The 15,000-nt window shown below is 37.5% G+C and overlaps 1 protein-coding gene across 8 annotated transcripts in view; it reads right to left on the bottom strand.

The window, feature by feature from the left end:
* Positions 1 to 15,000, bottom strand: part of znf385c (zinc finger protein 385C) — an 87,892-nt gene that overhangs the window by 35,679 nt on the left and 37,213 nt on the right. Inside the window, exon 1 of one of the 8 annotated variants that reach the window (XM_047801091.1) lies at positions 11,989 to 12,158. The exons of the other annotated variants lie outside the window; for them this stretch is intronic. Within the exon in view, the coding sequence (XP_047657047.1) occupies positions 11,989 to 11,998 (10 nt within the window). The 5' untranslated portion in view covers positions 11,999 to 12,158. Of the gene's footprint in view, positions 1 to 11,988; positions 12,159 to 15,000 lie in introns of those variants that run through there. 8 annotated transcript variants of the gene reach the window in all.

Below are 15,000 nucleotides of genomic sequence, written 5' to 3'. Positions count from 1 at the left end.
ATGTATGCATATACAAATGACTGTTAATCAAACGTCTAAAACATTCACACAGTCCATGTCAGGTGATGCCTCTCCATCTTGGAATCCTGAGATCTCCCTGAACAGCTCTCTGATCTCACCATCGGTCACTGCACACCTCCTTTGTCTAACCCTGGACAATCAACTGTCTCTCTTTTTCTCACATTGCTAATCCAATCAATCATGTCAGGGTCTCCTTTACAGTATCGGAAGGATTCGTTCATTTCAATCCACACAGGCTGCTTTTACAGTGCCTTGTCCTCTCTCCAGTCCTTCCTCCATTGGCTTCCTGCAGCTGCAAACACTGACGTTTGCCAAGCAACCCTGAAACGGGCCATCACCCATTCATGTCAAAGCTCTTATTACACCAACACTGCACCACGTTCCCTCTGATCCTCCAGCACTCCTCCACTGATCCCACCATCTCGCAATGTACAAGGAAGTTAATAATAGGGACTCTTTTTCATTTACAGTATTTTGCAAAGAGACTCATGACGGTTAAGGCCCTTGCTCAGGGGCCCAGCAGTGACAGCTTGGTGAACCTGGGATTTGAACTCATAACTGATCAGTAGTCCAACACCTTAACCACTAGGCCACCACATCAGTATACACCATGATTTACTCATAATCCAATACAAGAGAGATTGTTGAATTTAAAAAAATCTTCATTGATATATTTAATGTCTATTAAAATAGTGATTTGTATTAAAAATGTGAACTATAATATTCAAAAGTATCTAAGCATCACACATCGCATCATCAGCTACTTCCAGTCTGTTTGTAATTATTCAGAAGAGCTAGAGTTTTGTCACACAACATGTAAGACTATCCATGTTTCACCTGGTTGAACATTAAATTCATGAAGACGAAACCCTCACTGGATTCTTTGTCTCTCACACACATTTGTTTTACTCTCCTTGTTAGAACCTTCCACAACAACTAAAACTGACCCTAACCCTTCATTTTTTTTAATTAAACAAGTCCTGAAATTTGACAGATACTGTCATCTTTGTGATAATGTATGATCTGACACACACACACACACACACACACACACACACACACACACACACACACACACACACACACACACACACACACACACACACACACACACACACACACACACACAGTTTCAACTCTGGATGAATCAGCATGTTTGTTAAGATCAAGCAAGTCATGGCCTAATGGTTAGAGAGTCTGACTCGTAATCCTAAGGTTGTGGGTTCGAGTCTCAGGCTGGCCATGACTGAGGTGCCCTTGAGCAAGGCACCAAACCCCCCAACTGCTCCCCGGGTGCCGCAGCATAAATGGCTGCCCACTGCTCCGGGTGTGTGTGTTCACTGCTGTGTGTGTGTGCACTTTGGATGGGTTAAATGCAGAGAACGAATTCTGAGTATGGTTCGCTGTATGTCACGTCATTTATTTATTTATTTATTTATTTATTTACACCAGAACCCAATCTGTCAAATCTTTAGTACAATTCATAGTCTTAAGCCCTAAACCTCTCCCGCAGAATGATCTCCAATGATTGTAGACCTGACATTTTCAACCACTGTTGATCTTTATGACTCATGGGAGATGATCAGCGAGAAAAATCAAAGATTTAGCGCCTCTGCGCTCTCATACAGATTAGTGTTGTTGTTTTTTTAAAACAAAGTAATTCTAAGTATTTTCATTAGGACACATTCAGAGTGTCTGACATTTATACAGAGGGTAAAAGTGAACTGGTGGTATGATTGTTAGTAATTGTCTGTTACTGAGATAATCGCTCTGGCATGATTGCATACTGTTTATTAAACGTAGCCCTCAGTGTTCCTGCACCTTCATCCTGAGCACTAATGCAGTGTAAACTTCTCTTATCAGACCTGCTGTAAGACCAATCACTTTGTCTGCAAACTGAGAGGATTAAAGCTTGTGCTTGGATTAAAAACACACCTCCAGCTTGTGTGAGACTGAATGCGGCTGAGAGAACTGATCCAGTCCTCCGACACTCTGGTACTCAAATGATACTGATACGTGCAGCTTACAGAGAAGATGAGAGGAGAAGAGAAGAGAAGAGAAGAGAAGAGAAGAGAAGAGAGGAGAAGAGAGGAGAAGAGAGGAGGGGAGAGGAAAGGAGGAGAGGAGAGGAGAGGAGAGGAAAGGAGAGCAGAGGAGAGGAGAGGAGAGGAGAGGAAAGGAGAGCAGAGGAGAGGAAAGGAGAGGAAAGGAAAGGAAAGGAAAGGAAAGGAAAGGAGAGGAGAGGAGAGCAGAGGAGAGGGGAGGAGAGGAAAGGAAAGGAAAGGAAAGGAAAGGAAAGGAGAGGGGAGGAGAGGAGAGGAGAGGGGAGGAGAGCAGAGGAGAGCAGAGGAGAGCAGAGGAGAGGAGAGGAGAGGAGAGGGGAGATCATTAGTGAAGAAAGAAATGAGAGAGGAGAAAATGAGAGAAGAGAGAATGAAAGAAAAGAGAATGAGAAAAGAGAATGAGAAAAGAGATTATGGAAGGAAAGAGGATGATAGAATGAGACATGAGAGAATAAGAGAAGAGAGAATGAATAAATGAGAGAAGAGTATGAGGGAAGAGAGAAGTAAAGAATGAGAGAATGAGAGAGAAAGGAAAAGACTAACAATTTGGTTTTCTGCATATTCTTTCTAACCTGGTGCTGACTGTAGCTCCTCCCACAACATTACACTGTATATTAGGAAATGATTTGAATAGCAAACAACAGGGAGCATGTAACATCTCCCCATTCGCCCCTCCCCCCCTTCCCCCCACTCTCTCTGTGTGCCATGATTTGGCCATCCTGACAGGGACCATTATTATCCAACAAGCTGTCTATTCAAAATGCCCAAAATGACTCCCAATCATCTCGTCCATCTCGCCCTGTGATGTTGCTCTCTATTTGTGGCGTGTGTGTGTCTGCGTGTCTGCGTGTGTGTGTGTGAGAGAGACTCTCGAATGTTACAACACAGCAACGGCCACAAAATCAAATCATTGCTCTGTGCTGAGACTCGATGCTCACATATGTTCATATTTCTCTCCAATCATTAGCACTGAGTCATTCCAAAATGGCAGCCTGTGCCCTACCGAGTGCACTACACAAGACCAAATCTGTTTGTTGTGGTTATATCGGGCAAACTGAGAACATCAACATTTTTGTCATCAGCCTGCTGATTCCATTTGTACAACCAAGAAAGTACAGCTTACTCGATTAAGTGCAAGAACAAATTCATTATTAATGCAGAGAAAGATCCTTATATTCAGACACAGGTTAAGAATCTGTTATAGTAAAAATGTCTGGGCTGCGATATTCCTAATATGCTAATGACCTGTGTGATGTTCTTGCCTTTAAAGATGTAAAATAATTGTGTATAGTGAGTAAAAGTCAAGGTTTTCAGGCACAGAAAATCCTCTTCCTTTTAACACCAACACTTTAAAAAAAAAAAAAAAAGAAAATGTACAGACATGTACTTGTACAGTAGGGTGTAGAGACTTACTTAGACTTCATAGTCTTTATACTTATACTTCATAGTCTTTATACTTCATAGTCACACGATTTAAAGTATCATCAGGAATAAAAACTCTACTTCATCTGCAATGGTGACAGCTCACTTTAAGTCCATAACTTTTTTCATAAATATTTGCTTCTTGGAGTAAGCAATGTCTGTTGATCCATTAAATAAATTATTTTTTTAACCCCTACAGAAAACAAAATACTTTTATATCCAGCTTTGTTCTTTGTTCTGATCAAATGCACATCTAGTGCTTGCTAATATTATGAACAGAAGCTAAGCTAATTCCTCGCCACTGCTTCTCTTTTTCTACCCATCCCGAGGCATCCAGAGATTGTACCAGCTCCAGTGGATGAAGATCCTGATTCTGAGGCATCTAAAGACTCTTCTTTGTAAAGTATTCGGACATTCTGAGAGGAGATGTCAACTCCGTGTGGTCTTTGAGGACAACAACCTCCTAATCAATACACAGTTGCTGGACTGTATATTTATAATCACACCCTCCAGTGTCACCCAAATGAGGATGAGGTTTCCTTTTCAGTCTGGTTCCTCTCTTTCTTTTCCTTCTAAGAGAGTTTTTCCTCGCCACAGTCACCTCAGTCACCTCAGGCTTGTTCATTGGGAATAAATGCAAATACATTTAAATATAAGGCCAAGTTAATGCTCAATTCGGATATTTTGCTCAGATCTGATTTTTTTGTTTGGCTGTTCTTTAACTTTTAAAATGTGGCCTATATCAGATACCGGTGTGAACTGTTTGCTGTTTCGAACTGACCCGCATGCGCAAACGAACAATAACAATGACGTCACACGCAGCACGCCGTTGCGCTAAAAAGTTGCCGAGGTTATGGAGGAAGTATTGTATCATCTGGTGCAAGCAAACATATCATGTAATGCTATAATGTGATGTATTCAATGCAAACATTATGAGCTGGTTCATGTAACCACTTTATATAACACTCTTAACACACACGTTACCAGTCACGTTTGTGTCATGTTTTCGCTGGCGCAAAAAAAAAAAAATAAATGTTTTTGCCGGCGCATAATTGTGACGAATGTCGATGTAGATTGATGTAAAAGTCGCATCAGATCCGCCTTGGTTGTTTACACTGAAGCCACATTGGAAAAAAAATCAGATTTGGGTCTGATTCAGGACCACATATGGAAGTGGCCCAGATCTGATTTGAAAAAAATCAGATCTGGGCCTAATTTGAGTGTTCACACTACTCCTGAAAAAGTCTGATCTGGTCACTTGACCCCAAAAAAATCGGATTTGGGCCACTTTTACCTGCAGTGTGAACGGGGCCTAAGTCTAATAGTCTAAGTCTAAGTCTAATATTAATCTTGAATGTTTCTATTATATTAATCTTTATATAATATTCAATGTTTTGTATTATGTTTCTTATGTTCTGTAAAGCTGATTTGAGACAATGTCCATTGTTAAAAGCACTATACAAATAAAATTTAACTGAATTATTAATTAATTATTCCTCTGCCGCATTTTGGTTCTGTGACTGAATATCACTCTTTCCTGAATGTAGTGCACTACATATGATGTACAATGCCACAAAGCCAGTGTGTATAAAGAGTGTACACTATATAGTGGATATTTGGGATTTGTCCTAACTGAGTCCTGGCATGGCATAGATTACATATAATAGAAAGATAACAAGAAAGACAGTGTTTGCTCTAAAGGTAGAAGAATTTTATCATTTTTAGAGATTAGCACTGTTAAGGGTTCGAATCCTCTTGTCTGGGTTCTCTGAGTTCCTCCAGCAGTCCATACACACGTATTTTCAGCTGTCTGTCATCTCTAAATTGTCCGTAGTGTGTGATTGTGCCCTATGATAAGTTGACACACTGTTTAATATTTACTTTTCATAATAGTAAGCATTTTTTTTTACCATAGATCCTAAGGGTTAAACAAATTCCTCTGCACTTATACGATACATACTGTACTGATCTAAACATGTAAGGACTGCAGTGCATGTGTCACTTGCGTAACGAGTCCAGGCTGAAAAAGGGCTCTGGTGTTTGAATGCTGCTGTCACCTTCCCTGCAGCGAATGGAGGCTTTGCCAAGACAATGTAAGGAGAATAGAACTATTTATGTTTGTGCTGGCTTAAACTGGCCACACGTGTTCTCTAAGGTGTCCCTTGGGCTCTGTTACAATAGTGCAAGTGTGGCAGAGAAAAGACTCAGAGAGCAGAGACGCTGTTAGAAAACACAGAAGAGCAAATAGACTGGAACAGCAGAAAAGTCACTCTTGTGTCTGACTCGAGGCAGAGGCACTTTACTGCAGTATCTAGGAAATGGATACAAGTCATTTTTATTGGTTCTTTGAACCAGTGGTAGGCAGTCTACTGGTATAAATTAGATAGCGGTGGAAGAAAGAGGGCAAAGCGTCACCATAACAACAGTCATATTACCATTTTGATTAATTAGGGTTTTGCATAGAAAGAAAAATCAACATTTGTTGGACAGTACACTGCTCCTTAATGCATTTTTTGTTCAGCCCTGATACATGACTTCCCCAGATGATAGCGTGGTGAGGTGTACTCTAGTGTAATATAATGTATAGTGTAATATAGTGTATAGTGTAATATAGTGTAAAGTGTAATATAGTGTGAAGTGCACTCTAATGTAACATCGTTTATAGTGTAATATAGTGTATAGAGTAATATAGTGTATAGTGTGATATAGTGTAATATAAAGTGAAGTGTACTCTATTGTAATTTAGTGTAATATAGTGTGAAGTGTACTCTAGTATAATATTGTGTATAGTGTAAAATAGTGTAATATAGTGTAACATAGTGTAATATAGTGTGAAATGTACTCTATTATAATATAGTGTATAGTGTAATATAGTGTAATATAGTGGTGTATAGTGTAATATAGTGTATAGTGTAATATAGTGTGATATAGTGAATGTATATAGATATAAAGTGAAATGTACTCTATTGTAATATAGTGTATAGTGTAATATAGTGTGAAGTGTAATATATTGTAATATATTGTAATATAGTGTATAGTGTAATATAGTGTGAAGTGTACTCTAATGAAATATAGTGTGATATAAAGTGAAGTGTACTCTATTGTAATATAGTGTAATATAGTGTGAAGTGTACTCTAGTATAAATATTGTGTATAGTGTAAAATAGTGTAATATAGTGTGATATAGTTAATATATATATAGATATAAAGTGAAGTGTACTCTAGTATAATATTGTGTATAGTGTAAAATAGTGTAATATAATTAATAGTTTAATATTCTGTAACATAGTGTAATATAGTGTAATATAGTGGTGTATAGTGTAATATATGTAATATAGTGTATAGTGTAATATAGTGTGATGTAGTGTGATATAAAGTGAAGTGATATAAAAAATAAATAAATAAATAAATAAATAAATAAAACTTTGACACTTTTTCATTGTAACTTTGAACAAATGTTTTAAACTCATGGTATCTTAAGTATGTAACCTAGTGAACCAGCATTAATGTATTCAATGTTAGAGATTTAAGCACTTATGTACGTCACTCTGGATAAGGGCGTCTGCCAAATGCTGTAAATGTAAATGTAAATGTAAGTGTACTCTATTGTAATATAGTGTATAGTGTAAATAGTGTAATATAATAAATAGTGTAACATAGTGTAATATAGTGTATAGTGTAAAATAGTGGTGTATGGTGTAATATAGTGTGAAGTGTAATATATTGTAATATAGTGTAATATAGTGTATAGTGTAATATAGTGTGAAGTGTACTCTAATGTAATATAATGTATACAGTGTAATGTACTGTAATATAGTGTCACACCTAACTCATCACCTTTACATTTAGACTGTCTATTCCATGTGTCAGAAACAAAACTCAAAATAAAACCTCCTATAATAATAATAATAATAATAATCATGAGAGGTGTTCCACTGTACATGTACATGCTGTATCAGAACATGAGTCATTAGTGTTTCTCTAATCTCTCTCACAAAAGGGTCACAAAGTCAAGTGTAAAATCTGTCTGATGGGACACAGTGGCGCACACACACAAACACACAGACACACAGACACACAGACACACAAACACACAGACAGACAGACAGACAGACAGACAGACAGACACACACACACACACACACACACACACACACACACACACACACACACACACACACACACACACACACACACACACACACACACACACACACACACACACACACACCAAGAAGTCAAAACTAAGCAGGCACAGACAGACACATATTACACTGATGGCCATTTCAAGGCAATCGTAACCCCTGCTGAGTTCAGCATATGTTGCGCCCACTTGTCTCTCTCTCTCTCTCTCTCTCTCACTCTCTCTCTCTCTCTCTCTCACACACACACACACACACACACACACACACACACACACACACACACACACACACACACACACACACACACACACAGCTGACAGACCAATCAAGCTCTGTCATTTTGTTTTAATGACTTGTGCTGTCAGTCACCGTTCTACAATCAAGTCTCTCTCTCTCTCTCTCTCTCTCTCTCTCTCTCTCTCTCTCTCTCTCTCTCTCTCTCTCTCTCTCACACACACACACACACACACACACACACACACACACACACACACACACAGACATCTAAGCTCTTATTTTTTTATTATTTTCTACAGATAAAATTTAAATCATTATATGGTACTTTTCTAAAATATTTCAATCAATAAAAGTCAATCAATCAAAAGTCAAAAAGTCAATCAATATCATACAAAATGTTATAAGTGACATTTAACACTAACTATTAACACAGATGCTATATTTTATCTGATTAAGCTTTATTAGAAAGCTTTAAGCTTTATTTTTAAAGGTCACTATAGTGATGCTGCAATAAATATTAGTATTTTTTGCAAATTTTACTTGGAATAAAAATACAAAATACTGAGCTTTACCAAATACATTTTCTAATTTTATTATAAGAAGAAAAGTTATAAAAATGAAGATTTTATAATTTTTCATGTTTAATATAATTAAAAAAAAAATCTGTCTGATTATAAATTGAAAATACCACAAACTGTTTAAATTTAAATGAAGAAATCCCTCAGTCTCAGCTCCAAGACTCCCTCAGTTCAGCCAGAACAATTAAAAGATAAAATCAAAATGATTATTTAAGCACAGAGTCTGCTAAATGTGTTGAAAAAAATTTCTGCACGTTTACACAAGAGGAGGATTTAATAAGTGACTTAGCTAATGACTTTAATTTCATGAGAACTGTCAATGGTCTGAAATGCAGCTTAAAATCCTTCAAATTCCATCACCTCCTCAATTCATAAATCATCAAAATATACTCTTTTCAATTAGTTGCAATAGGAACAATAATGATGGAAATCCTTGTGATAGTGTTTGTGGGTGTGTGTGTGTAGGTAAAGGTGATTACAATTGTCTTATAGTTTATTTATTTTTGATTCTTTTGACTCTGAGGTCAATACTATCTAAGGACAATCTCTTAGAAACAGCATTTTTGAAAATGATCCTACGGTCAATTTTGATCTAAACACGACATAATGACTGTGAAATGACCGTCGCTGTATCTAGACGCAGTGACCTTGAATCATGACCCCCAAACCTCTCCTATACTCCGCCTCCCTCTCAGCCCTAAATGCTCAAATTAGAATTAACCGCAGCGCTGCTTTCGTCATTCCTGCCTCCTCTGTCCTTCTCTTTACCCTTCTGATTCTTCACACATCCCAATACCACAACTGGACACAGGGAACCACAAAGACAGACCCAAACACACACACACACACACACACACACACACACACACACACACACACACACACACACACACACACACACACACACACACACACACACACACATTTTCACCATGCACCTCCTACACGCATAATCTTTATCTCACAAACAGGCAGATTTGCACTGCGGCATGACGTGATTTCACATGCAGTGTGTATATGTGTGTGTTTGTGTCTGATGGAGACTTCTGCTTCAATTTTTTTTTTAAATGCTTGATTTGTTCACAGTCATCTCAACACACACACAAAAAATCCTAAAATTAGACTCATTTGGATTTGATTAATGTTCCTAAAAATACCACTAAAGTGATCTACATCAAATCTATGATGCTTGACTCTATGCTAAGGTGTAAATGATTTAATTCTATTAATTTTCCTTCTTCTAAGACTAGTGTTATTATATTTCTTGGTATCTATAACACGACCTCATGATTTAGAAATGTTTAAAATATATATCAAGCCGTTAATTATATTCACTTTTGGACGAAAAGATGCTTTATGTACAGAAAAAATACATAAAATTCTAAATATTTTTATTACATGCTTTCTGTATCATTCGCACATATTCAGGAGAAGTGTACACATGCCTAATGTGTTGTATGTGCGATAACCTGCACTCATTTCCTCTCCACATCTTTTCACCTAAGGACATGTTGTGAAAGAGGGATGTAAAACAACAACAATAATAATAATAATAATAAAGCCTAGAGAGGAAAAAAAAAAGGGGGGAGGAAAAGAATGTGAGCTGAGACAAATAAACCCTTTACACTTAAATAATAACGTATAATAAATTATTTTAACCAAAGGGACAAAATGTGCCTATTATATGAGCTTTAAATAGATGAATAAATAATGCGTGAAAACGAAAAAGCTTCGATTTCATCCTTTTTCTTGTTCGTTTTCAGGAAACTGCAAATAGTTAAACAGATAAACAATAGTGATATAACGTAATAAAATAAAAATAAATAAAATGCAAAATCAGTGCGTTAAATTTGAGTATTATTAATTGTCGGATAAAATAAAATAATGGTTTAATAAAATCATTCATTTCGCCACATCATTTCGCATGCATCTGATGCGCTAAAGATAAATAAATCCCGAAACAGATTTCAATGAAGCTTTTATATATATTTATGTTTTACTTTTTATATTTTTGTGGAAAAGCGCGGAATTAATTTTTCGCTTCTCTGAATCCGAGCTCGTGCGGCGCCGTTTGACCCGCAGCGGCACGAGACCAAACTGTGCGGGCTTCAGTCCAAACCCGCATAGCACCGCAAAAACTGCGACGAACCAAAACATATCAAACTTACACGTTTCTGACAAAACATTTTGAAGGCCTTCTGTGAGATGGGCGATTAAAACGAGCGAGGTTTCTTTTAAAAGCAAAAATACAAATAGATAAAAAAAAAATAGGCAGAATAATAATCATAATAATATAATCATTATATAAAATAACAAAATAAGATAAATATGCATAAATATTTAAGCACTATAGATTAAAACCTTTATAACGTCTACCTGAATAAAAAAAATTAAATGTAATTTAATTTCAAATGAAATTTTCCAAAATAGAAAATATAAAAATGCGACATGAGAGAAATCTTTTTAAATAATGTTCTTTTTAAATTGTTAAATAATTAAATAAATATGTATTTAACTCAGCTCTGGGACTGAAAAAAAAATACAAATAATAATGAAAATGTTAATAATGTTGAATATTCAATACACACCCGACTGCACCAAAAAGAGGGAGAGAAAAAAAGCTTTAAAGACAGAATGTCACACACACACACACACACACACACACACACACACACACACACACACACACACACACACACACACACACAGATTTAGTTGCATGTTAAATGCCATTCCAATGCTCTCAGGCATGATGTCCAGTTCTCAGCTAAACCAACACACCTTTCTTCCAACATTTTTGCCTTCTCTGTTCTCCTGTTTTTTTTTTGCTTGGCCCTTCATTCTCATGCTGTGGAGGTCAGTGAAGATTAAATTCTCCTGTAACAGCTCCGACTCATCACCTCTGCTCATTAAAAAAATTCATATGAAGTGTCCAGTCTTTCTCTCGCTCTCTCACACACATGCATACAGATACACACACAAACACACGATGCCCTCTAAATGACACAAAGTCAGTCCACAGACGGCCGCTCTGATGCCACCCAGATGGCACACGTTCGTACCGACAGCATCGCAAACACACTGCAGATCCGCAATACAGAAAGTAAGAAAGAAAGAAGGGCAAAGAGGTTCAACTGCGGTGCTGTATTGTTTCGCATATCATGTACAATATATGTAGTGTGGTGGTATAAGTGTCGAGATCTTGTTTCAAGCAAGCAAGCTAAAATATGAGTGAAAACTAGACACATGCAACACATCCACACCATATTCTGTACATTAGACGCAGCAAAAAAAAAAAAAAGAGAGATGAGCATCTTCAGGATACACAAGATCAGGAGTCTTCAGGAGGCTTATGTAGTGCACATAATTGTAGAGGAATCTCTCACATCATGAGGTTTCTCTGAGAGCAAATTTAAACAGTCTGTATTTGTACAACATTTTTTGACATTTTTGTCCAAACACACACACACACACACACACACACACACATACCGATGCAACAATGACCAGTTTGTGACTTACCGATCAACATGTTCGTGGAAATCAATCCAAGGTTTTTTCCCCCAAAAAAACAAATCACAGTAAATGCTGTTTGACTTTTCTGCACTTGCTCCTCTTCAGTGACGTGCGCTCTTGTGCACCAGTGCAAGGGAGGAAAGGCACATGAGCTCAGCAATGCTCCCTCCACTCATCCATCGAGAAGGAATGGAAAGAGAAGGGAGGGGTGCAATCATCGGCCCCTCTCTCTCTCTCTCTCTCTCTCTCTCTCTCTCTCTCTCTCTCTCTCTCTCTCTCTCTCTATTTCTCTCTCTCTCTCTCTATCTTTCTGCCTTTTAACCTGAACATATGGGGAAATTAGCTGGTTTTATTTTCTCCTTTCACGGTGCTTGATTCCATCTAAATAACTGTGTGTGTTTGTGTGTGTGTGCACCTGTTATGCGTATGTGAGTGTGTATGTGAGCGTGTGTGCGGGGGGTGGGTTGGTAGATGGTGGGGGGTAATAACAGCGAGGTACAATGGGTCAAATCTGGCACCCACTGTTACATTAGCATACCTCTTTTCAAACAGGCCCTGGCAGGATAAGTAGGGAAGTAAATCAGGTGAAGTAAAGGAACACGGTGTGCAGAAATCAAATGCTTCTTTCTGTTTTTTCCTCTTCTTTCCTCTTTTCCTCAGCCATCCTCATCTCTCTTTCGCATTCTCACGCTTTCATCAGTCCCCCCCTTCCATGTCCCCTTCCTCTATTGTGCTTTGTACAGATGTGCCGAATGAGATAATCCTCAGCACCACGTTAATTACACTTTTTTTTCAGCTCTGCGTGCGCTTATTATCACAAACATCTCTCAAATTTGCACGAAATGAACCTGTGCAAAAGAACTGCTCTTACTATTAAGAGTCAGAGGGTTAGAAATGTTAAAAAATTCACAAAATCACTCACATGCAATGTGGTACATCATTCGAACTACATTTTTGGGAAGAGAATGCACCAAACTGACTGTCTGTCAAATGACTTTAAAAATGCCTTAAAATGTTTTTTAAATGAAAAATTTCCAATTGCAGAATAATAATGGGGGAACATTAAGGGGACATCATGCAGTTATTGAAAGTTTCAAATTTGCTTTTATTTATTGACCTAGTATTGTTTTCTGTCTGTAAAATTGCAATTTTTAGATAAACCTGATATTTATCTTCACACTGGCATCATTTTCTCCTTGAAAGCTACACAATTTTTCTGCTCTTTATTATTGCTATTTGGTCACGCCAATAAAGCTCAGTGAACTGAATCAAACTGACTGTAAGATCCTGGAGTGTCGCCCTCTCTGGTAGACAAGTGCTATTGCAAATGCTATTGTTGTGTTGTTTCTCCTGTGTGCTATAATCTTATGTTAGAACTCAACGCATACCAAGTAAAACACCCAAACAGTATTTACTATTTATTAGGGTGGTCTGGTATTTGGGACACCACAAATTAATTAATACACCACAAATGTACACACATAATGTCTTATAAAGGTTAAATAAAAATACATTGATTCCTAAATCTAAATCCTGGACATTCTCATTATAAAAATACGGGTGCATTGTTTGGAAAGATTTCACACAAGAACTAGCTGGTAGAAAGTTCATGGAAGAACAATGTATCATCCCTGGACTGGCTAATGATCAGGAAAGTAAGATAAATATCAAAAGTCACTTGAATAAAGTCACAGGGCAAATTGACACCAGTAGATAGTTACTTTCAGTTACTTTCAGATCTTTTCTAGTCCTTCACCTCACACAAATCCTCAGTGATAAAAACAAGCACAGAGCCAGACATCTACAAGCGTTTCGATACTCTTATGGAACGGTACTGTAATGACTGATAAGTAGAATCCATGTGCGGTGTATTAGCAGTTTAATGAAAATCCAACGCAGAACAAATCCAAAACAACAGGCAAATGCAGGGACGATACAAACAGCCAATTTGTCACAAAACCAGAATACACAGTCTACAGAGCAAACAATCCAAAAAGGAGAAATATCAGGCAATAGTTAATACACAGCAATAACACAATCAGAGAAAATAACCCAGTTTAGTAATGCAGAGTGACTTAGCAATGCTACGTAGCTTGAATGTAGCATAAATTTAGTAGTTGATACTACAAAAGCTCACGGTGGTGGGAGGTTCATGCTATAGCGCTGCTTCTCTGCAAAAAGTATACACATCACTGGAGGAAACCTGAGTGGAGTGATGGACATATTAAATGAGAACTGAACCTAATTTTTTTTTAATAACAAACATCAGCACAACATAAACCACAAATAACTCAATAGGGTGCTGCTAACTCATATCAACATTCAATAAAATGTAGAAAACAAAAGATGCTTTTTCTCCAGTGTGTGTGTGAGTCACTTCTCTGTGGATTTTCTTATCAAGTCTGTGCACGTAGGTTGCAGTAGTCTGATATACACTAGTCTGAGCTTCAGATGTCACACTCATGAACCATTGGCTTATGCATATGGAACGCAAAATTGGAAACAATTCAGGAGTTTCAAAGTCAACGTCTGATGAGATTCTACAGGTTTCCGGGAGACGTGCGTTTATTAATTGCTGCCTTTTTGCTGGGTTTTTTAATGGTCCACCTTCATCATGCTCCTCCTCAAGGAAGAAGGAAAAAGGAAGCCATGTTGTTTATAAAAATAGAATCAGCTAAATGCTAGATTTTCTAAATGATGTGAAGTTCACTATAGACTCATTCATTTGCATGACTTTCTTATGGTTATTTATGTGGAGACATGGACTTTACATTTTCACGCCCTTAAACATGATTCTGAACAAAACAAACTGTGATTGGTTGCTTTACATGTCAGTCAGGCTCCCTCTGGGGCAGTCTTTGGCTAATAAAAGCTACTCTGGATTCCAGATTTGCACCACCAGTCTGAAGTTCTGCCTACACAAGACTCGTATACAATAACTGACTGAAATACAAACAAATATAAAAGAACTTACTCACACCAAGTCATTTCAGTTGCTAGCTGGCTATCTTGAGTTCT

Source organism: Tachysurus fulvidraco, chromosome 15 (genome assembly GCF_022655615.1).
Source record: "Tachysurus fulvidraco isolate hzauxx_2018 chromosome 15, HZAU_PFXX_2.0, whole genome shotgun sequence".
NCBI lineage: Eukaryota > Metazoa > Chordata > Actinopteri > Siluriformes > Bagridae > Tachysurus > Tachysurus fulvidraco.
Note: the sequence above shows the minus strand (reverse complement) of the source record. Positions and strands in the feature narration are given on the sequence as shown.